General features: G+C 35.4%; 1 protein-coding gene across 1 annotated transcript in view; it reads left to right on the forward strand.

The window, feature by feature from the left end:
• Positions 1-26,063, forward strand: part of ush2a (Usher syndrome 2A (autosomal recessive, mild)) — a 405,544-nt gene that overhangs the window by 178,638 nt on the left and 200,843 nt on the right. Inside the window, exons 33-36 of the mRNA XM_088939657.1 lie at positions 4,538-4,700; positions 5,071-5,218; positions 10,629-10,780; positions 12,655-12,817. Coding sequence (XP_088795783.1) covers positions 4,538-4,700; positions 5,071-5,218; positions 10,629-10,780; positions 12,655-12,817 — 626 coding nt within the window. The remainder of the gene's footprint in view (positions 1-4,537; positions 4,701-5,070; positions 5,219-10,628; positions 10,781-12,654; positions 12,818-26,063) is intronic.

The raw sequence follows: 26,063 nt of genomic DNA on the forward strand, positions 1-26,063 counted from the left end.
TATGTGGGTTTTATGTTTAGATACAAAAATTGCTCTTGTATTACATATCAGTGGGATTGTGTTGCCATCCAGTTATGTGATTATTAATTGTCTTTAAGTTATGTTGATGTTCATATTAATTGTTTTGTTATGAGTAGAGATTTCAGGTTAAGTGAGGTGCTGGTAGTAGCAAGTCAAATTAGAAATATATTGGTAGAGAGTGATTCATAAAGAATAATTGGCAGTGTGCATGAGTGGCATTATAATAGGGATGATACAATATGGGAAGACAGTGGATTTAATGGGAATGGAACCTCAACATGTTTATCAGATAATATGCAATACACTGTATATTCTGCTTATATATTAGTCATTCCATGTAATCTTAACAAAATCCAGGAAAACTCCCACACCTAGATTTTTATCATTTTATATTTTTTGTAGCGTAAAATATAAGACAAGTATGAAACTAGATAAAAAATGTACAGTAACACCAACTATTAATATTTGCTGAGATACAAATCATATTTTTTGTAAAATTATTGTCTTTACACCTTAGCACAAGAAGTAAACTTCTTTATCCTCCACTTTATGACCAGTTTTCAGAAAAGGAAGCATAGCAATGAAAATGAAAATACAGAAATTTTTAAATACAGTAACTTAGAGCTGTTATACGACTGGGAAGAACATATCACAGATGACCTTCTTAAATCCTTTTCAGCATGTCGAATATTCTCCTAGAGACATTTCCATTTTCTGACCTGCACGTAGGTGAAGCTCTCTGGCAGAGAATGGTCTATACAGGAACACAGGTCTCTTAAGTTATACATTCATAGCTATCCTAGTGCTTTAGCAATTTTTATGAAAGCCATTAAAGCATATTTTTCTCTGTTCCTCTCAAAGGAACTGTCCACCATCACTTAAGAACAATTGAATAAGGGCAAAATGCCATATGACAAAAACTAAAATAACATAACCATGTACACACTTCATTTTGCATCTCAGAACAATGACAAAGGTGATGCTATCCACGGTTTCTTAAAAGGTGTCAGCACTTTATTCAATGATCATATGAAATCACTTCAGAAATGCACACTGGGAATATATTTCTGAGCTCTCATCTGCAGCATACCAAGTGGGATACTAATATTGTATCATCAACTCTAAGGATTGGCTTTTGCGCTGAATTAAATTGTTGTACTTGTGTTACTATGCCTCCATTCTACTATCATCATACAGCAGCAATCCTTCTAAACATTCTTTATTCAATTATGGTAATTTCTTTCAATCTAAATGAGCATGTTAAACCTATATTCTTATACCTCTCCTGTGTATTAATGGTAAGGATTGCCTCTGATCTTTAGAAGTCATTTATTTAAAAGACATATATGACCCAATTTGTTTTATCACTGACTTTCATAACATCATTATCTACCAAGATCTCCTAATGGCACTCTTTTTCCAGAATGCTCATACGTATATTTTGAAACTCATCTTATTAATTGTTCTGTTCAGTGTTGGGAGAAATGGTTATTGCTTTATTCAGAAGGAAATTTCAATTTAAATATAAAAAATCAAATGATGCAGCTGTGGAAAAAAAAGAAGTGAATTGCAGTTCAGCATTATGTATGAAATCATTTTTTCCTCTGAGGGTCTAATTGTAGAAACTGTGCCTGTGTGAGCAATTGCCTTGTTAGCAGAATAGTAATAGCAGAAGGTTAAGGATCATACATGTTCAATACTGCTTTGTTATATTCTATTTGGCTTGTGAGAAAGGTTGCAAGATCCCAGACTTCAGGAGTTATGCACAAACAGTATCAGCAGAAACCTAGTGCACGTTCCCTTCTGCTACACAGTATACCGCATGACAGCTACAGGTTTATTGAAATAATACATTGGAAAAATTGCTCACAGAACAAGACCAAAAGAAAAAGAATTTTATAGTATAACTGCATATTAGTTTTTAGTCTGTTGTTTGAACGTCACACTACATTTTTACCTTCAGGTGTTCCAATAGTCTGTATTGTGATCAGAGCAGAAAATAAAAAATGCAATACTGGATAAAATCCAGTATTGCTCAGTTTGAAGTGCAGTCAAGATACACAAAATATTTTTTTCAGAGTATTTTTGAACCCACACACCTGCAGACTTTAGAACACACAGCTCACTTAGCTGCAAGTGTGATTGTACAGGCTGAAGCTTAATGAAATAAATTGACAGTAGACTTCAAAAGGCTTTGTTTTCGATGTCAGTAGAAGAGTTGGAGATTGAAAGGTTTTGAGCTTATTAAATGTGTGGTAATTAAAAAAAAACAAAAATAGAAGCCTTTGTTTGAAGTGGTTTTACTTGAAAATGTGATGTTTTGAGAGGAATTATTTTTAAAAAACGTTTGCTTTACACATTTTGTTTAATGCAGTTGAAGCATTGAATATGTAATTAAAGATTAAAACAGTGATTGAGTGTAGTGTTCCCAATTTCAAAAGAAATGTAGAGAAATTTCTTTTTAAAAAAGTAGGCTTTCATTTAACGTTCTTAAGATGGTATGCATTTTGATAGCACAGTATCCTTAGTTTCTCCAAATGGCTTTGAATATTACTGTTTGTAACATACTCATTTTAGCCTAACGAGAATTTTTTCTAAAAACATTTGATTAGAGACACATTTACAAGTACCATAGGTTTGCAAGGCAAAAAAAAATTGCTCAGAATTAAGGGATTGTGACTTTGAATTATCACAACTGGTGTAGGCACTATAAAGCAACAACAATCTCCGTACTCCATACTTTCACAGTCGATAACCACCAGCCCCATTTATTAGTCATAGGTTCCAGTCAAGAGGGCTGAGAGCTGCAACTCATACACACACATTACAAACTTCCATGTTGGATGGTAATCAATGAAGGTGATCTAAGGGATTGACTATGAATACAAACAATTCTACCCAGTCCTATATCAGTAGCTCCCCAAGGGCATGTGTTGAATAATTCATATTTTGTCCATGCAGTAACACCCTTAGACCACTAGGCTAGAATGAAACTGAAAGTTTCTTGTCCATCACCAACATGTCTATGTCACTCAAAATGGTAGTAGGAAACTTACTACTGATTGTTTATACAGTGTCATGAATACCAAGACAGTTTGGACAACAATTACTAAAATACTGTCCAAGAGTAATTTAATCCTTTTAAATCCCTCAGATAAGGATAACAAGGCTTAAGGAAGATAATACTAACATGTCATATATAAACATACAAACATTTCTAAACCCAATTCCATAAAAAAAATATTAACTTTGAAACATTTCCTCACTATTTGAAAAGTAATTTCATCCACAGACATAATTCCAAACTCTGCAATTTCTATTCCCTTACTGTAAATGTATATCTTATTTGAGAAACATAAGAACATACAAAAAGTTACAAATGAGAGGCCATTTGGCCCACCTCACTTGTTCTCTTGCTAGTAGCTAGGCAATGCAAGGAACTCATCCTGCCATTTCTTAAAAGACATTAGGCTGTCAGCTCAACAACATGGCTCAGCAGCTTGTTCCGATTCCCTTAATTCTCCCGCTGGATTCTTATGCACACATCACTTTAAATAAAATCAGCTATAAACCATTTACGATTCTGATGACATGGTGTGCTGGTCTTGATCGATCAAGACATATCACTGCGGTACATGCATCCAGGTTCTTTTTAAACAGAGATGTGCAATTGCTTTCAGAAGCAGTAAGGGATTAGACCACTCTTTTTGGACCCATTTGGTTTTTGAATCCACCATCCAATAATAGCATCCCCTGTCCTAATTTTAGTTAAACTGAAGCCATCCCATAAGAATATTATACTAATATTCCTAACATTTTCTGGCACTAAATCTGTGGTGTGCCTGATCTTTTTAAACCTTGGAATATTGTTCAATATGTGACTGCATTTCAGTTTCTTGGAAAAAAACATTACATAAAATTATGTAAATTATTTAGATTTTCTGTTTGTGTTATAATAAGTAAAAATGTTTGCATACATTATGAAGCAGGTGTATAAGGAACACAGATTAAGTCACAGATAGACTTAACACAAATTGTTCTTCAAATCTGACATAATTCAACAAAGTATATACAGTAGTTTCAGCCTATTGTTTTTACTACTTACATCTTGCTATTTAATCCGACAGTAAATGAAATTAAGTCTTGTGCATTACAAAGCTAACACAACATCTAATAAAAAGTTATTAATGCAATATTAATATGAGTATTTTGCAGTGTATTATTTTGCTTTATGTTTCTTTTACATGTTTATAGCAATACCTTTGAGTTCAACACATATTTCTAATAAAATATCATAACAAATGGAAGGTCTGATCAAAGTTAAAACAAATGTCTCTGGAAAATCTTTCTTTAAACATTATTAAAAATGGAAACAAATTACCATAAATATATAATAGCTTATTACAAAATGACTAAACATAGATGTTATCCTTTCTATTCTTTGTTTTATATACAGTACATTACTTTATTTCATATATTTGTTAAAAATCTCAAAATATAACTCTTTATTTCCTAGATGGCGAGCACCAATAGAAACCAATGGCATTCTGGAGTACTATACATTATACCTCTCTACAACAGAACAGAAATTCTCAGTGGTGTACAACAGCTCAGAACTCTTTGAAGATTACACTGTGCGCCACCTGTTCCCAGGCACCTGGTACTACTTTCAACTTGCTGTACGTATCATTAATATACTTTGTATTGTGTATCTCTAAGTCACCTCTGAAGGGTCTTACAGTATGTAGGTTGACACAGAAAACTAAACATGGTACACAGAAATAATGTGAGGATAAATAAAAAGTTTCATTATCTGTTGAAATCTGTATTTCCAAATTATTTTAATACTAACAATAATTAGCGATTTCTTGAACTGTTTGTTCTTCTGCATGTTTGATACGTTATTTTCATCCTGCACCTTATGTGCAGTGCATGCCCATTTTGTGTCTTTCACCTTAATGCTCACAAACACTGTCTCTGCCAGATGGATTAAAGATACTATAAATAAAATATTTTGATACCTCTTTGAACATGTCTGCTCTTTTGAAGGCATGCACTGGCGGAGGATGCAGGCTAAGTAGTCCTAGCATGGCCAGAACAGAGGAGAGCACACCTGAAAATGTCCCAGCCCCCAGTGTGCAGTCCTTCTCCTCTGATTCTTTCAACATTTCCTGGACAGAACCGAAGCAGCCCAATGGTAAGTGAACTCTTTTAGCCTCCAGTTCAACACATGATTAGTAAAGGTAAATTAATATTCTAAATGGCAGCTTATGCATGGTACTTAATTTTTAATGATCATTTTAGCACATAAAATCCTTCAGATAGCACCACTTTGTCTGCAGCTAAAAGACTGGGGTCTGAAGGATGTTTTTTTTTAAGTGGATAAAAAGTGCTCCCTTTTGACTGATGCTGTGAACTGCAGCTAGATGTTCCCACTGTCCATCACAACAGTGGGGATTGCTCTATCGGAAGTCTTTCCTTTTTTAATTTGAGCAGGCAAGGAAAATGAAAAGATTAAAGTTACATTATTGAGTGGAAAGACCTAAGTATTGTGCTGTTTTTTTTCCTCAGATATTTTTCATTCATATCTGAAACTGCAGTAAATTATTTTAATGAGTAGAATCATGGTGTAAAATACATTTTTTGAACGTTAACATTATAATAACAATGTTACCAACAGTCATCTCAGACTCGACATAGGTTAACTGTCAAATAACATTTAGTTTTTAGAAGAAGATTTATTATATGCAAAGTTTATATACAATACTAATAAACATTTAATATGGCATTTGTTTTCAATGTCATTTTTAGAGGTTGAAACACATTTACAGTAATGGTTCTGGTTTAATTAGACTGGAAATAGCTTTTCATTGATGGTCTGGAGATGCTTATGATGCTTCTTTTCACTTTCACTTTCTGATGAGAGCTTTGTTTTCTGTACGTTCAATGTGCTATAAATGTTTACACAACTCTACAACATAAGAATTGACTTTCCATTACTGGAAAAATAATTCAATTTACTCTGAGAAAACCTAGGTTAAAGTATTAATATTTTTCATGTTGCAAGTTCCTAATTAATCATATTACACTGCCAACCCATCAGCAAAATGAAAAATCAGAGGTCCAACAAAATCATCAGTTTTAGATTCTAGTTTGGTAGAACTATTTCAGCTTCATTACTTCTAGGTTAATTTTGTAATTAGTGGGTTTTTCAAAAGGGCGGGCATATTGTGGAATGCAGGAAGATTCAAAACTTACATACTATATTCTCTAAAGCAATGTGTTTGTATTTTGTTTATATTTTGTATAAATGTACAGTAAATATATACCTGCTGACTGAGATATTTAGTTAGTTGTTTAAGCATGTATTACTCAGTTGAGATGTCTAAATTATTTCTTATTGGGAATTTAGTTTTCCAAATGTACCTTTGTGTTGAATAGAATATGAACTACCCAGAATGTCACAAAACTTCCTGACTTTATCTGTCCTCATCTATATATCAATTTTATGTAACTAGCCTATTTCCATTTTTTTCTTTGTTCTGTGAGTGGCAATATAAAGGTTTGTTGGCCTTCTAAACCTGTAATTTATTTCTTTCTCTGTTCTCCTTATACTAAGAGCATGTATCTATACTTATTTTTGTCACGTGCAGGATCCGGTTTTGTATTCATGCATTAGCACATGGAAGTATATATTTCAAAATTGTATGTAGCAAATAATAAATAAGTTTTGGAAAGAAACTTTAAACCAAGACAATATTTAACAAGTATACATTTCCCATGGATAGTGAAGTAAATAACATCAAGCTAAAAAAATCATAATTTGTAATTGTTTAGGTCAATTCAAATAATCAAAATGAACAGAAGAACAGAAATAGGCTGAACTATAATCATAGCTGCACAAACTCTAGTAGTTTATCACCATCACCATTGACTTTTGTCCATTGAACCCTTACCCTCTCTCACAGCATATTTAATGTGCAGCACTATTTTTTTCTCTTTCTTGTCCAGCTTATGTTATTTTAGTGGGATTTGGTTTAGTTTATCTGCTTTTAGTCCTGTGTGTGATTTACCTTTAATACAAGCAGTTTATTTTCCTTTAAACTCTCTATAAAATTAGAAGTATTACTGTTCATCAACATCTAAGCCTCAGTGGACACCTGCAGGCATCATGCCACAAAATAAGCTGTCAGATATCAAAACAGATGTTAATCATTTGGAAACGTAGGTGATTCATGACTCCTTCTGTCTATAAATGTCCCTATGCTCTTATACGTACTTTAGGTGCTTTAAGCACCATGGATCTTCTGTACCAGGGTATTGTTATGAAATCAGAGCATACAGTACCTTTCATAAACAATATCTTACTTTTCTGTGCGATAGCTTACATTAATGTTTTCATCAAACAGAGTTGATGCTATAGTAGTTTTGTGACACATCATCAATAATTTTGAATAGCAGAAAATTAACTCTTGTTTAGTGTTAGGGTCTCAAGGATGAATATACCACATCACCTGTGGTTAGTTAAAGTTAGATTAAATTTAAATGAATTGTAATTGAACATTTCTTGGATCTTGATTCTTTCTTTTGGTGCTGAAACCTCTGATATATGCAAATGCATCAATGACTGCTGAAACACTTCCATGAGAAGTGCCATCTTCAGATTTTATAATATTTATCTTGATGCAATGAAAAACCAATAAGGTTTCAGCCTAGGCACTGATGTCATCCATGAACCTATGACACAGTGTCATTTTAATTCCCTAGCTCTATTCCTAAAAGGTTCATTCAACATGAGAAGGAGTTGAGCAACTGAGAAAATGGAGCTGCATGCTTCAAAAAGTTCTCTTTTAATACTATGTGCCACCTTTTTGGAGTTCCATTTCCCTGATTCAACATGAGCAACATCCAAAGATAACGTTGTAATGTGTCTGTGCCTCAATCTGCAAACTAAATGAACTAAGTAGACGTGCTTCTAAATTAATGTGCTTGAAGAAATGTTGTACTGTAGATCAGTAATGGGTTACATGTTACGGGCTTTCTGGGGGAACCTAATAAGAAAGTAAAAAACAATTAAAAGGGATATTTTAGCTTAAGAAGACCTTTAAACTTTCTGTCTAGAAACATGATTACAAATTGTTAAATGATAGTCTAGCAAAATTATATTGTCTAAGAATTTTTGTATTTTATGCTAATCATAATAATAAAAGTTAAATAAGAGTAACATATTTGTACATTCAAAAAAGGACACTTCCATCGAGAGTACCAGTATCTGTTAAATTGGGTTTTATTAATGCCATATAATTTATTATATATTAATTATAGAACAATATATCTTGTTTGCCACAGAGATGTAAGTTCCAGGTCTGCGTATCAAGCACACAGTTTCCTATTCTTCTCTGCAACATCCAAAACATAGGAATTTTGTCTTTAGTTCAGCAGTGAATACCGTGCATAGTACAGGATCAGATGACACACTGTAGGACACATTAGGACTGTGGCTCATCCAGGGGTGGAGGCTTTGTACCTGTTCAGAACAAAAACTGAATGGGGCACCAAACGAGACAAGAATACAATTATAATCAGCACAGTCTCTCTCTTGAGTGAACACTCTCTTAATTCTAAGAAATATTTGTTTTGAAAATCTTTTGGTAAAAAAAGAATGGACAAATCCCAGATGTTTTAAGATGATTGAAAATTCCTCTCTGGACGGAGATTTAAGGACCACAGTGGAAGACATGTCTGGGAAAATATGGATGTATGATAGCCCTAATAAAATGGGATTCTCATTTCAAATTCTAAATTGTATTTTACAATAACTAAATTATATTTGCTGGTAAATTATTTCTGCCTCCTTGTGGGTCACTGCATTTCTAGCCTAAATATAACCCTATTTTTATCATTAAAAAGCTGAATTGTATTTGCCATACTTATAAAGCCTTAGGAGCTGTTTACATGATTTATAGCACTCTATTCTAATGGAGAGCTTTAATAGTTTGCCTAGAACTAAACTGCCAGCTCACATTTTAAAATCTGTCTAAAAACAAGTGGGGTTAGTTTGTTACAACTGGCAAGTGTTTTTGGAAGTTGATGGGTATTGGTGCTGTGTTGTGTATACAATATCATAAAATTCTAGTGTGGATATTTTCTTTATTGAAATATTTTAAAAAGATCAGTCAAATGTTCTTTAAAGTAAAATGTATTAATAATAATTAAACTAATGTAATATAAAATATAGATCAATATGTGCCTTCTAAAACCAACTTTAAAAAACATATATAATTTTTCAATGTACTGTATGTGCTTATAGTGACTAAGAATGGTTGTTGCTTACATTAAAACAGCCAATAGTTAATTAAGGTTTCAAAGTATCCCTCCTAAAATGTGTATTTGAATAACTAAGACACAAAACACAAATCTGACATTTTCTTCAAATTAGATTTAGACTACTTGCAATATTAAGCAGGCACTATATGATTTCCATAGCTGAGTTTTGCTTTGATTATATTATATTTATTTAAGGAAATGTTGTTCTGCCATAAGCAAGTGGAGCTCACTTAGACATGTGTGGAACTCCATCCTTCATTCTGCAAGACTTTACAGTAGAAACACATTTTCACATCACATAGGATGTAAACACACAATAGTCTAGCCTTTAAGGATCATATACAGTATGTATTATTTATGTATTTATTATGTTATTATTTATGCTGAGCTACTTCCATCTGCTAAAGCATTTGCGTTCTTTCAGAACTTCATTGATGATAATTTGTGTTTCTATGACATATCAAGTCCAAAAGGTTTGCAGACACCAATTACTGGTGAAATACAGTAGAATTGCAAAATGTAACATTCCTGGGGGCACCATCATCATCCATTGCTTTTCAACTCAGTGGTCTACAAAATCACATGACTTTATCGTTGCAGAGTTTTAGTTACATGAAGAATTAGGTACAGGAAAAATTTACTTGACATAGATGTTCATAAATAGGTAACATGTAGGCTAAGGCATCCTAGAATAGGAGTACCTGCTCTCTAAGCTGTAGCTGTGACAATTAATGAAAGCTATCGATCTCATTCACTTATTTGTAATTTCAAATATCACAGGTTTATTTCTGTTTGAAGCTTGGTTGAAAATTAGCATGGAGAATACCAGTTGCAGTTTATCTGAGTTGTTGTCAGCAGCCTTTAAGCCTATAATTGCAGCATTTCCAGTTTCCCATAATTGTTTGATATGCTATCTAATTAACTTTCTGCTTTATGGATAAGAACACTTGGTTTTGTTCCAAAAATGTTATTACACTCTGGTTGGTCATTTAGAGTTCCAAAACCTTTCAACAACGTTCACCTTCAAACTGAGCATCAGTATGCTGTTCAACCTGTTGTCATGAGAATTACATCCAATTAGAGTTACTGGGGTAGCTGAAAAAAGTACCCTTGTAATGTGAAACCTTGAAAACATGCTCTAATGTTAAATGGGTCATTGTAACAAATTATTTTAAAAGTTGTTAAAAAAGAGAATATTGTTCAATTGACTGAAATTGCTTATATTGGAATATGTGCATTGCTTGGCTGTGGAACATAATTTAACTTTTCTTTTGTCATAGGTATCATCACCAGCTATGGGCTGTACATGAATGGTGTACTAGTACAGAATTCCACTTCTCTTCATTTCTCTGTCAGTGGTCTACAAACCTGGAGTCTCCATAGCTTCAGAGTGCAGGCCTGCACTGCTAAAGGCTGTGCCCTAGGTCCCCTGGTGAGTGCTCACATTTACATTATGCTAATGAAGCGGGTGTCAGATGGCAGGAAGCATCATAAAGGTGATCGATTCACTTTGGTCAATACAGCACCTTCTGGTAGCACTTGACATTTCATACAAATGCCATTCAAGAGCTGTTACCAATTTGATAGGCCATTTTTGGGCACTTTTCCAATATGTGCTAAGATTTAAGTCAAAGAACAATATCACAGACTCAGCTAAAGTTGTAGGGGAAGGAATGCTTTTTAAAATCTCGACAGGCCAAGAAAAATAATCTCCTAACAGATGGTAGGAACTAACAAATTGCAAAAAGGATATGCTGAGACCATTGTTCATTTTTACTTATTAATGCACTACATAGTTTATACTGTCATTGTGACAAAAATCTGCATTTTATTAATTCTTTATTTTTGGCATTACTGATATGGTCTACACCCTATTAAATGATTTGTCTTTTAAGAAGAATTAAGCATCTTTTAGGCTAAGTTGGGGTGTGGAAATAGCATTTCATAACCTAAAAGATTAGCAACCTGTAATATGTTTGGGATTGTAACTCTGGCAGAATGTATGGGGTTGTTAGTACAAACTAACATGCTCCATGGGCTTTATCAGTGTATGTTTTGTACTTCAGTTTAACTAATTTGTATGGTTTGCATTCAATAATGAATCTTAGAATAAAAAGGTGCATGCATGCCAATTATCCTATCCTTCAATTTATTTTCATGTGTCTTTTATCTTGGTGTACTTTGTGAAGAGCTACCATTGAGAGCACTTCAAACACTCTGGTCATTAATGTAGTTACTCTGTAAATTTATCATTCTGCCAAATAAAAACAAAAAGAAAAGAGAATCTGTCCATTTTCAATAACATTATTTTCATCTTTAACGCATGAGTAAATATCACGGGATGTGTTTTAAAAAGGACAAGGACAGAACCTCAGACTCACAATCTTTTCTTTAAAGTTGCTATTTTTTTAAAAAAGGAAGATCAGCGTTGTTAGAGAGAATTATATTAATATGGGAGGAACATCACTTTTTAAATAACTGTCTATATTTGCATGTGGTGTGCTAGGTTTGCCAGATTGGTGATTTACCAGATGGCCTCTTTTGAGGTCAACCCTCAGTCAATTATTATACTCAGAAAAGGTCACATAACGTTTTGAAGCAACATTAAATGCATTTATGTGGGTTAGACCAGCACTTCACAATTCCTTTTCCCAGCTGAGTACAGCCCTTTAAGTTATACCTCTGTGTGTAATTAAGAAACTGCTAAAAGACCTGGAAAGGTTTTAAAGCCACTGAAGTAAATTAATTCCTGAATGTACTTTACCCACTCAGTTTATTTACAGTACATTGGGATACAGCCGAAACAAAAATGCTTCCTCAGACTCTCCAAAAATGTTTTAATGTATATTTTGGGGTACTATGTACAATAATACATTTTAACTTTGGGGTAACATAAGTGATTGTTTTCTTTGTCATAATAAATACAGTAATATTATCTGGATAATTTGCTAAAAATGTACCCAAGACTGTTAACTTGTGAATTATTGCAAAAATATATTATTAAGCATATACATCCTTGAATCCAGATTCTAGCTCTGATTGAAAAGACACAATAAAAAGCAAATGTCTTGTTTATTGCACTGCTTCCATTATTCTTGGATCTGTTATGCAATACTAGCAAAATAGGTCAGATGGGTTGAATGGCTTCCTTGAATCTTTATTTTATTTTTTAAAGTAGAAATGTACTTTAATAGAAAAATAATATGCCAAACTTCAAGAGAGATAACCATTATATCTTTACATTAAACATTTAGCCAAAGAATACTTCATGCGCCTAGGCATAGTAACAGCTGTTCACCTTGGCAGGTGGAAAGCCGAACCTTGGAAGCAGCACCAGTAGGAACAGTGACCCTGGAAGTGACCAGTGAAGGACCTCGCTCTGTGAGAGCTAAGTGGATGAGCCCAGCCAAACCAAATGGTCTTTTAACTTATACCCTCCTTTTCACTGGCATCTTCTATCAGCACAAAGGTAATTTGCATGTAAATGAAACCTATGAAATCACAACTATAGCTTTCATTCTGTTTTGTTTTTTTCTGGTTTGAAGAAAAATGCATAATATTTTGCTCAACATTTGAAGTTGCCTTGACTTGGCTTCTTGAGCATTTATTGCATTATTATCTCCCTTTGTTTAAGTCATCAGTGTCTTCTGAGAATGGCAGATTGTCTCCCTGAGACCCAAGGACAATCTGAGTGAAGCAGAGGTTTTGTGTTTACATATGCTTAAAGGGGCACTGAACCTTATCAGTATAATGCAGGAATGAAAGGCCTTAAATAATATTAGTTGTCTGCCTGCATTTTGCACTTGGTGTCTGGTGAGCCTAATGCATGAGTGTAAGTGACCTAAACAATGATGAGAGAAAGAGAGCTATGCTTATAATTCAGCTTAGAGTAGTGATAAAAAGACAGATAGAAGTGGACAGATCTGTAAAAGGGTAATCTCAGAAAAAAAATGAACCGCACCCTGATAATGTAAAATTATATATATATATTATATATGATTCAAATACTTTACCATATCAAGCTCAAGTGAATAAGGAAGCTTACTGAATATCTATAAAAAAACAACAATCATTGCTACTTTCTGTACCATTGAAAGTGAAATGAGACATTTGAACAAAAGCATTAAAGGCAAATGAGTAACACGAGTAACAAAGAAAGAAGAAATGTCCTTCCTAACAGGGATTTTGTGGGATAAAGAGTTTGGCATTTGATCCATAATATCATTAAGAGGCAGGTCTGTTTTAGAACTAAGCATTATGTACAGATGAGACCAAGTTGAACCTTTACCAAAATTATGGAAAAGTGTGGAAGAACAAAAGAACCACAGGTGCTTTTCATCGGTGAAGCATAGTGGAGATAATGTCATGGCCTGGATATGCACACAAGTACGAATTTCTTGGCTGTCAAGCAAAATTAAGCTTTTTCACTCTACTGTACCAATACCTTTTTGTAGGGCACTGTAAGTTCCTATTTGTCATAATTGGGTTTGCCTTAATTTTGTTTGGCAGTTTGCATTTTGTTTTTAACTAATAATCCATATCAGAAATAAACCGATAGCATCTGATATTCCAAACAGCAAAATAAAAAAAAATAAAAGTAATAAAAACAAGGTAATGCTAAGAGGTACCCTTCTAGAAAATTCTCAAACCCATTGACAGAGTTAACCCTGTTAACAACAATTATGTGTTCTTTTAAATTATAGGAAAAACTTCTTTATATAAAGGGTTGTAATAATCTGGAACAAGCTACCCAGCAATACTGTTACCATTGCTCCTTGAAATGACAGGATAATATAATAATAACCAATTATCTACTATCAACTAAACAATCTAGTTGAACCAAAGTCCCCTATGAAGCCTTTAAAGGTGGCTTCTCAAAGCGCTTTACAGAATGACATCAACAATAAATAAAAAGAATACACAAGATAAAGCACAATTACAATATACAGAGGAGACCGTAGATGGTGGCACTAAGAAAAGTAGAAGCAGAGGGGTAAAGAATGGAACCAGTTAAGTAAAGGCTCTTCTAAAGAAGAAGGTTTTGAGTCTGGATTTGAAGGAGTTTAGAGAAGGTGACTCTCTGATATCCTTGGGCAGAGAGTTCCAGAGCTTGGGAGCATAACAGGAGAAGGCCCTGTCACCCATACAATGTAGACGGGCTTGGGAGACAGATAGGAGACCAGAATTAGAAGAGCGAAGGTTGTGAGGTGGGGAGTAGGGCGATAATAGTTCAGACAGGTACTTAGGTGCCAAGCCACGCAGAGCCTTATAGGTGAGCATGAAAATTTTAAAGTCCACACGGAATTTGACAGGAAGCCAGTGCAAGGACTCAAGGATAGGAGTAATGAGATTACTTTCACTAGACCTGGTCAGGATTCTGGCTGCTGAATTTTGGACATACTGCAGTTTGTTCAAAGTAGATACTGTCACGATCGCTACTCCTCCTCTTTAGGGCGCTCCAGCCCTTCCTCATTCTCTCCCATTACCCACACCTGTTCCCTATTTCAGTTCCTCCTTAAAAGCCAGACGCAGACGTCACTCGAGGCTCCTCATTAAATCCCGTTTCGTGAGAGCCTGGGTCCTGCTGCGTCTGGCTCCGTCATGGTTTTAACCTTCTGTTCCTGATCCCCCCACCCGCTGGTCCTGACCCGGTTCATGGTTTTAATTTCCTCTGATGGATCTTCTGGCATTGGACTTACTCTTCTGTATTGGATTACCCGTTTGGATTTCTTCATGGATTGTTCGCCCCGGACTCACTCCCCCTGGACACCTGCACCCCTTGGACACACCCCCTGTCTCCATACCCTTTCCTGCATGACTTTTTCCCCAGTGTTTCCTCACAATTCTGTAAAGCAAACCGTTTCACTACTCGTTGAAACAGAAGACCAATAATCTCTAGGATTCTTGGAGAGAGTAAGGGAATTTAAAGATGCAGAAACCAATTGGCATGCAAATGCAGCACATTCTAGGCATAACTTTGCTAAGGAACAAGTAATAGGTTTATTCCATGCTGAAAAAAAGAAGAGAGAAAAAACGTTTCGGCCGTGGAGCCTTCTTCAGGTGACACCAATTCAGGTTGGGGTTATACATCAGGAGCCACAGAAATTCTTGGACCAGAGCACAGCATGAAGATGGAATGCACAGGAATTGTATTGTCTGCCTGTGCAATATGCCATCAGAATCAGGGCAGTGGTCGAATCGAATATCACCTCAAGGTTTTTCAATTTAGACTGAAGCACTAAGAGCAAAAGGAACCAGAAACATGGTTCAAAGAACCAGAGGGATGCCTAGATTGAGGGCAAGGTGTCTATGAAGGAAATTCCCGGCTGCCCTGGAATCAACAAAGGCATTTACAGGAGTGGTGTTTGAACATTATGAGAGCATGCCATGGAGCATGAGCCATTGCATGTGCTGAGGAGAACTAGTCACCCCGCTCAGTAAGCGCTCCTCACTGCTTACCTGAGCTACCAATTGCTGCAGATGGAATTTGCCATTTCCCACAAGGCAGATGCTTAGGACAGAGCTTTACTGGTCAGCACAGAAGTGAAACATGCTGTCTTAGACTACTGTCATGTACTGGAAAGGAGGGCGATGGATATCAAAGAGGAAACTGCAAATCCTCTGTAGACAATCTGAGTCTGCTAAGAGTAGAAGAGGAGGGCACATCTGTAGTTCATAAAAGACAGGAGTTGGAAGAGGAGCCTGGACTGGAATGGGAAGAGTTGCAGTGACATTGGCAAGGGTCTGCAGTACGTCATGTGTGACTTTTCACAGGTCCTGCACTGTCCCCCTTAATTTGGCCGCACAATACTTAAGCACTTTCAGTGCAGCTTTGTGACTGGTAACAAACAACATGGGGCACTTTATTGGGACCCACTGGATTCTTGTCTTGTGTTTCTGTTATGATACAGCAATAAGATGAAAAGAGCTGTGTCTGCTGGTCAGGCTGAGGAATCAAAATGTTTCATCCCATAGAATGTGTGAGGAAAAATGAAAGCTGGGGATGTTGCTGTGTGGGCTGCCAGAGATTGCTGAATAAGAGATTTACTGTGTAGGCTGACAGAGATTACTGAGCAGGAGATGTGCTGTGCAGCTGTGCTGATCCCAATAGTGAAGGCTTGTCACAGCTAAACAGGGCAGACCAGGACAGACATGAGAGATGTGAGGTCAAGCAAGGCTTGAGGGCTGGGTCTTGTACAAAGATGGCCTGGAGCTGTGAAAGGAGACAGATTGGAAGTTGACTGTTCTGGTCAGTCAAACAGGCTAAATTTGCCATTGTAACCTTCTATTGGCAGGCTAGTTATACTAAGAGCGCTTCCCTGGTGTTGAAGGAAGCTCAATAACACAGCACTTAACCATAGGCAGATCAGGGTCTAAATCTCCTGGAGGTAATGGGATGATTACTCATTAAATGGGGGCAGGTGGCTGGGACATCTGCCTTAAATGAGTCCTCACGGCACCAGGAGGAGTTTGACTTGGAGTCTGAAGGAGTAATCACGAAACCTTGGATGGAGAATATGCAAGGAAACCCAATTCTCTTTTTTCTTCTTTCATTTCTCTTTGCTTTTTAAGCAAAAAAAACTCATCTGTTGAGACTCACATGTCCACATATACAAGAAGTTCATATGTCCGCTGACCCATCCATCAGAGTCCTCTCACCCATTCTCGTTTCCTTCTCCCACCTGTGTTACACATTGCTATGGACCTGTGTCTCCATATAGCAGATGAAAAAGGACATGGAGACCTCATCTGAATGTTTGTTAAATTATCAACTGAAAATAAGCTACAAGGACAATGTGGTTCAGAACAGAGCTTCCATCCTATATGAACTTTCTTTCCACTTTAAAACTAAAAACATAGAACATTGAATTAATAATAATTAAAAAATGAGTCAACCTTTCTACTATTTAATAATGCACACCCACAAAACATTTTCATCTGTAAGAATTAAATATAATTAGTTGTTTCTAAGAAGTAACATGCATGTTGCAGACATTGTAAAATTGTGTTTATACACATATCTTGAAAATGTAAAAAAAAACGTAAAAAAAAATTAAGGGAAAGTTAAATTCATTTTTCAAATTATGGCTCCTTCATGCCATTTCTTAAAGTGCTTCTTGTAACTTCTTTAGACAGTACATTAATTAGTTTTTGTTAGCATGCTTGTTCCCCATACCTCTTTTTCACCAGATAATTTATAATTATGTATGTTAACCAATTGACAAAACAATAGAGAATACTTGTTTGCATAACTCCACAACTTTCTATGTAAACAGACTTCTGCTTCTTCAATCCCATTTCCTAGGTCACCTAATTAAGTGGAAAACTTAACTACCACTTGCTAGGATGAATGAACACTCAGTAAAAATAGAAAAAAATATTAAAAAGACAATAGATATTTTTTATTGTATGCAGCTGCATATACTGTACTTTAAAGAATTTTTTACTAGATTCTATAGCTAATATAGTTGACTTTAAATGACTTTTATACTGTGTTACCAAAATGCTGGTGTCTTGTGTTGCAAATTGTAACATAATGCTGCATGTTCAGTTGTGAATCCATTGCTTTTAATTATGTAGTATTGCCCAGGCTAGGGTAGTACAGAAGCAGACTTAGGCTTAGGATTCTTAATACCGAAATCTCCTCAAGAGTTTCTTCTGTTCATGAATAAAAAAAATGTGATGCCATCGTGATGGCTGTGTTTCAGGAATAAGCTGCAAGAGAGTGTTCGCTGAAACCTACAAGCTGTCATATAGTAGTTTCAAAGAAATGTAATTGTTTAGAAAGAATAAAATCCATACCTGCAGACATACAAGGGTTCTTCTGTAGCAGCCAATTGAATGAGTATTTGGCAGTCATCTGCTGCCCCCAGTACTTTCAGAAAGCCACATAATCATAAAACTCAAGAATCACTATCCTCCCCTCATCTCCTGTAGGGAATTTGATGAATTGGGCAATACGGCCACACAGAGCACTACTAGACACTTGATGCAGTTGCTTTGCTCAAGCTATGGCAATTGCCTACCACCTTCTGAAAAAGTTCTGTTTCTTCAATATACAGTATTGGTGTAAGACATTACTTTTTGACCAGCAATTCCAGGTTGAAGCAAATTATAGGTTAACCGTATCCTTTTGTAATGTATCGATGACCACAGCATTTTACAGTGTTATGTACAACATTATGTGATGCAATATCAAAAATAGTAGCCTAGGTTATGTTAGCCTTTCTACTGAAACCAGCCTCTCTGCTGCCTTTAATATTAGAGAGAATCTTAAGTAAGCTTTGCTTTTTCTTACCTGTGGTATCAATTTTCTCCAAACAGATGGTGAGCAGCTTTACTTTCATGAGGTTTAATGGAGTTTACCTGGCACATGTATATCCTAGAGGATTCATAGTGCCCTGGGAATTACCCTCCACTGTAGTCCCTTGTCACTAATTATAAAGCTCAGATTTCAGCTTAAATATATCCATCCATTTACTGTACCTACATAATCCTTAGAGGATTTCTGTGAGCTGTAAGCTTACCTGGCAGATACAGGGTGCAAAAATGCTACTTATGATGCCATATCATCAAGCATGCACAAAGACTCAATCACACATCTGGGTGCAATTTAGAGATGATAATTAACCTGGACACCAAGTCTTTGTGGTAAGTCACACATGCCCAAGGAGAGCATATAAACTTCACATTGAGAGCATCCCAGGCTCAAATTAAGCCCAGGACCCAAAAACAGTAAGGCAACAGTATTAACCACATTGCCTCAATGCTTCCCAGCTTAAATACTTAAAAAAATGATATATATTTGTTAAGTTAATTAAGGTAAAGCATAAGGTCTACGTCTGTCTTAATGTGTCCACATTTCTTTATGGATTAGACTTATAATTAATCAAAAGTCTTTAACTCTTTAACCCCTTTTCCTAACTGAGCTCTAATTACTTAAATGAACCAGTTATTGGCTTAATGAGTCAAGATTAATGGCAACTTTTACCATTAAGGTAGATTTAGAGACCACAGTGATAGTCATACTAAATCAAAGTAATAGACATGTTTATCAGTGTTAGGTTAATACTAATCACCAAACATCTTTTTGCATTTTGGGCATTTGCTATAAAGTCAAATCTAAGCAGATGAAAGAGATTTAAATTAATTTTAGTGAAATCTATAAGATTAGTGGTAATGTTTTGAAAATTCAGCCTTCCCCAGAGAAGATCACAATAATTAATAATAATTGCTTACACTTACTGTATATAGCACTTTTCTGGACACTCCAATCAAAGCGCTTTACAGGTAATGGGGACTCCCCTCCACCACCACCAATGTGCAGCATCCACAATCACTTCTTTGTACTGTACCTATGTACAACACAGAGAACAATTAGATAATACAGTACTAATACAGGGCAGAACTTTCTCTTGTAAGATTTCTTGGTACATTGAATCTTGTTGCAGTTGAGGTGAGATCACAAATGCAGGACTTTCTCCAAATTGATATTTTGCCCTTCACCTCGAAACATTACTAAATGAAAATTGCAAGTGCTTCTTGTCATAAAATTGTAATGAATGCATTTGGTGTAACAGCCATCTTGAAGTCATTTCATTTTTTTTTCTTATGACTAATTCCATTACAGGTTTATCAAAATATCAGCAGAAATTTATATAAGTAATTCAACAAATTAATACAAGGATAACTTTCCAGAATTCAAGCACTTAAGCAACATTTATAGAATTTTAGTTTTAATATTGTTAATTTATTGTGTAACCACTTAGCAGAGCAGGCTGCTCCAAGTTTTGTGGAAACACTTTTTTAGACATTAGAAAGTAGTAAAAAAAATCAGAAAGAGCAAGTTTTAAATCTAGCTATTCAAAAAGTATTTTTCAGAATCTCTCTTACTTTTTTAAAGACAAATGTAGAACTGCACCAGTGATTGTATGCATCAAATTAATGTACATGTAAATCAAAAGAGAAAATAGTATGAGGCATGAGGACCTTTCTTAAATAAGAAAGATTAATAAACATGTTGTTTACCTGTACAGTATGTGTGATGCTTGTCGTAGTCAAAGTCCAGGTGAATATTTCATGCATAGCATTATGCTTTGGAAAAGGCTGTGTTCCTGTTTTTCTTATTGTGTATACTGTATTTAGACTTGAATTAAATTATGACAGGTAGGGAAATGTCAGTACTGTACATAGTTGCTTGCAAGAATGCTTCCACTGAAGCATGGATTTTACATATCTGCAGTTTATACACTACAGTCCCCCTGTACTTCCATTGATCAGCATTGGGCTTTGAAAGGCTAAAACTTTGACTCAAGGGAATAATTGCTCTCAAAAGGTAAAATACCCTTTTCACTATATTTTCTGTTTTACCACATGAAATGTGATAACAATAGCAAGAACACCAGTTCTGTCCTCTTTATTAGAGCTTTATACATGATTACATGCATCTCAGAATAAAATGTAAGTAAGAAATGTATGGAATTTGAAGAAAAGAGAGTCCAGGTCCTAAATGGCTAAACATAATGAAGACCTCCACTCAAAGCACACATAAGAATTTGCAGTCCAGATGTTTTCAGATCTCTGTCATTATTTAACTGACACTGAGATTCAGTAGTGTAGTACAACTGGATCGCACACAATTAGCCTGTATATAATATACTTTCATTGTTATTTTTGACTTAAATATAATTAATACAATGCAATAGAAAACCAAAATATTTTCCCCACCACAGAAAATCAAAATTTCCTTCAGCCATCCCCCATCAGCTCCAGTGATACCTCCTGGCTAGACCTGATTTCCAATCAAGCACCTTAAAAATACAATCACTTTTAACAGAACCCTATATAACAAGGTTTTGGTTTGATAGTTTGACAGTACTTCAAGCTTCTGCCATTCCTCTACTGGTACTATAAACCATTACGGTAGATGGCTCCATGTAAATTGTATCAAAATAGGCTAGATCCAATGAAGCTAGGGTAGGAAAAACAGGTATCTTTTTAGTTGCTGTCAATGAGAGATGCTTAATGAGCCTCTGAGACACTACCTCTCCTTGTCCCACATCACAACCTCATCAAGCCTGGACACTCACGTCATGTCACCTAGTTTAGTATCTCCCTCCTCTTTGCTGTCTCTCTTCTCTGTTTCCATCTCATAGCTGGCAATTGTCTCTGGCCTGAAGAAGCTATAGGCTACCTGCAGGCCTCTTCAGTATGTATGAGGAATATGGCAGCTGTGTTCAGTGCCCTGAGAGACATCAGGAAACATCTACTTTAAATAAAAAAACAGTCTGTTTAAGATATTACAAATATCCTAGTACAAGTGGACAGGAGGACATATTCCAGTATCTGTTTTAGTATAAATGCTCTCAAAATACATTTGGAATTGTAAATCTTCTAAACCTTGCAGAAGTTGACAACATATTAAAGTTCATCTGAAATATTTGCTAGGGTAAGCACAACTAGTACCTCTTCTGGATTATCCCTACCCGCAAACCACACCAGCTGCATTTTAACTGCTCACATAGCTCTTTGCGAATTTTAAAGGCATATAAGTCTCGTATGTGAAATTCAACACCATAAATAGCACTATAAACTCTAATATTTTGTTTTCACTTACAAAATATAAATCAGTTACTCCTTAGATTATTTAGTAGCAAAAATATCTGACAGCACTAAATGCTAGTTTTAACTCCCTTTTTTTGTGTGAGCAGCTTTTGTTAGTACTCAATTAACCTGCCAGCATGTCTGTGATTCTTTTGATGGCATGAATTTGGACAAGTAAGGTAATCCAAGTGTTACTGATTATATTATATTATTTTATTAGCCATCCATTTTCCAGCCGCTTCTTCCAATTCGGTTACATTGTGGAGCCTGAGCCAATCCCAGCAAGCAATGGGTGCAAGGAAGGGTACACACCTGAATGGAATGCCAGTCCATCACAGGGCACACACAGATACAAATACAGACAGACACAAGCTCACACCAGGGTGTGTGGGAGAAATTGGAGCCCACATGCACATGGGGACAACATACTGTATAGACTCCACACAGATATTGCCCTAGGTCCAGAATTTAATCCAGGGCCCCAAGTCGATGCTAACCACAGCGCCACTGTGCCATCTATAGTGTAGTATAGTATGAAGTTGTTGTTTTGCAGTAGTTAATCTTTGCAGTGTGTCATTATTTTCACTGTTTATTTCTAATGAGTAAAACTATTTCTCAGTAGTTATAGTAAACGATTGTTGTGTTATTATGTGCATTTAAGAGATGACATTCACCTTTGATGAGACTTTGCCAAAAGTTTCATATTTTATATTTAATTTATATTATTTTCCAGTTTCCAGTTTCTTAGCATTACTGTCATATCACTTCCAAACAAGTTTTGCACTTTGTTTGCAATTTGTTGGTATCCTTTCTGATTTTCTATTAAGAAGATTTATTTATGTTTTTTAAGGATTTGAAATACTTGAATTAAATATTTCAATACTCTTCTTATTTCATAATAATAATAATAATTGCTTACACTTATATAGCACTTTTTCTGGACACTCCACTCAAAGCGCTTTACAGGTAATAGGGACTCCCCTCCACCACCACCAATGTGCAGCATCCACCTGGATGATGCGACGGCAGCCAATTCATAGATGGGGATTATTAGGAGGCCATGATTGGTAAAGGCCAAAGGGAAATTTGGTCAGGATGCCGGGGTTACAACCCTACTCTTTTCGAGAAACGCCCTGGGATTTTTAATGACCACAGAGAGTCAGGACCTCGGTTTTACAGTACATCTCATCCAAAGGACGGCACCTGTTTACAGTATGGTGTCCCCGTCACTATACTGGGGCATTAGGACCCACATGGACCACAGGGTCAGTGCCCCCTGCTAGTCCCACTAACACCTCTTACAGCAGCAAACTTAGTTTTTCCCATCCAGGTACTGACCAGGCTCACACCTGCTGAGCTTCAGTGGGCTGCCAGTTGTGAGTTGCAGAGTGATATGGCTGCTTGCAAATTTAAAGGACATATTTAAAGGACAAATTGATATATATATACAGTAGTTTGAAGATCCACTCAGAATAGCTCAGACATCTAGTTTGAGGGTGATATACAGTGGTAAAAAGTATATAATAGAATACATTTTTGCTTTCAAGATAATGTTAATTATGTTTGGGATTTTGTATTTTTAAATAGATACTGTAAGTGAAATTAATTATGAAAAGATCTTACTTCAATAAGTTATATACTGTACCATACCACTCCAAAACACATTGGTATATGTTTTGTAACTTACAGGGATACTTTTAAAGGTTTTGCTGCACTGCAAACACTGATCTTTGACACATTGGCAATATTTTAAAACTAGCAAGAGACAATCTAGTTCAGAAAATTGGAACTTGGAGCTACAACAGTTGAATTATTGCAATTTAGCAGAAAGCTTTAAATTTATCATTTTCATGTGTTGTAAAACCAAATAATTATGATTATTGCATATTCAATCTCAGAAATTTCTGTTTGTCTTTTTGCTCCTGTTCAGTGGCTGTGTCAAGAATAATATTATTTTATGACTGTGCTTGCATGGTTGATTCTGTTTTTTGACCGCTAACAACTAAGTAGTGTGATACTTGAATATTCATATTTTATATCTTAGGGAAACTACTATATGAAATTATGGTAGACCTAAAGATGGTGAATTTGTGAACATGTTTTGTACAGATGCTGTATTTAAATCACACAACTTCTCCATTAGTATTTTTAAAATAAAGTTTCCAAATATTTTAAATGCAGACTTAATTTTTGAATATCCTCACAATGCTGGCATGAGGAGATCACTTATCACTGGTCTGACTTTAGTTTTCTTTGCATCATATTTTTCATTGTAATTGTGCTTGTGTAAACAATCAGTAAATACCATATTGGGTTTATTGTATGTGGCAGTGTGTCAAGTAAAATGTATTCACTGTATTATGTGAATCTAGTGAAGTACTTCATATGTTAATAACACCTTTTTAATATAAAGGATGACGATAAAGGTTACAAATGCTGTAAATGAAAAAAGAAACTGTTCTACACTTTTCTATTTTAATCTATGATGTAGATGTGGGTGGACTTTTTCATTAAATTATCCCTGACCAATTAAAATTAATACCCTACTCAAAACAAGTTCAATATTTTATCATCTGTTGTCACTTTCAATAAAAGTCATATTCTGTAATAGTAAGGCATATAATAGTAAATTTGTTCAACTGCTGCTTTTATTTCCTCAGGTACTTTGCACATTTAAGATGCTCAGGAATTTCTTCCTTTACCAATGTCCAAATAAATCACCAACTTGATCCAATGTTCAAGTGCATGAATGATTTTGCCTTTTGAACAGTGAACTGTAAACAATAAAGTTGTACAAAGTAGTTGGCAGGTAGGTACCGCAAAGGCAGGCTGTGCATTAATCCTAAAATCATTCAAAGAATCTATCAGGAATTTCTAGTGAAACTCTGTACATCTTTCCAGGAGCATTAAGACAGGTGCACTGATTTTATTGAACAGACAAAGACATAATCACTCTCACCGATTCTTTAAAACGTCCACCTGTCTGCTTATACGAATTACTTCATCCCTCTTTCTTCACACAGAGCTTTAAAGAGACAATATTGGAATAAATTAATAACATACAGTATATAGATCTTAAATACATGTATCATTCGGCAATATTACAGAATATAACATTACATTATATACTGTAGCAATACATCATTTGGGTTTGTAAGACAATGGCACCATGTTGCAAAAATCATGATTCCTTCTTGTATTATTCACATTTGACAATAATTTTATAAACTGGGAGTGAATCTCAAATTCACTACTGCTCATTTCTGACAGCACAATGAACATAACATCCATCCTTTTTCTAACTGCTTCTTCCACTTCTGGCTCACTAGGGCCAGATCTCGGCAAGAAACAGGCACAAGTCAGGGTACTTCCTGGACAGGACACCAGCCCATTGTAGGGCAGTCACAAATACGCACACAAACCTAGGGAGAAATTTCCCAGGTGTTTTTGGACTTTAGGAGGAAACTGTATAAAACCCACAAAAACACAGGGAGATCATACAAACTTTATGCAGATAGCACCACAGGTCTGGAATTGAACCCAGGGCCCTAGGGCTGTGAGACACCAATACTAACCACTGTACTGCCCCAATTGGAATAACAGTTGTGTCACATTCAAGCAATTAAAAATGCTTCCTTACATTGTAAGATTTACCATTAAAATGATAATTAATTCTTAATTTAATCCTTGGTAAGAAGGACACTTGAACAAAGGCAAAACAAATGCATTGCTTGTCTATCTCTCATATCTGTGTACTCCCCTTTAAGGTATGAGATTGTGGAAAATCACATTAAGATACAAAGGAATTATGGTCAGATAAATGTTTGATGATGGATCCCCATGACATTTCTGAGTATGCAATATTTCAGGTATCCTCAAACACACAAAAATCTAGTGAAATGAACACCCAAATCAGTCTTTTGACAAGTATATCAAGGAACGTGTCTGAAAGCAAGGCCCCATCTGAAAGTAATTACTGTACTTTCAGTCTTATCTTGTCTCATCATTGACATTTGCTAAATAATTTGGAAAAGGAGTACAAAAAGCAAACTGAGTACTGAATTTAAAATGTTTGACACAACTGTATGGACACATTTATGAATGTATGAACA

Source organism: Atractosteus spatula, chromosome 2 (assembly GCF_055471065.1).
Source record: "Atractosteus spatula isolate fAtrSpa1 chromosome 2, fAtrSpa1.hap1, whole genome shotgun sequence".
NCBI lineage: Eukaryota > Metazoa > Chordata > Actinopteri > Semionotiformes > Lepisosteidae > Atractosteus > Atractosteus spatula.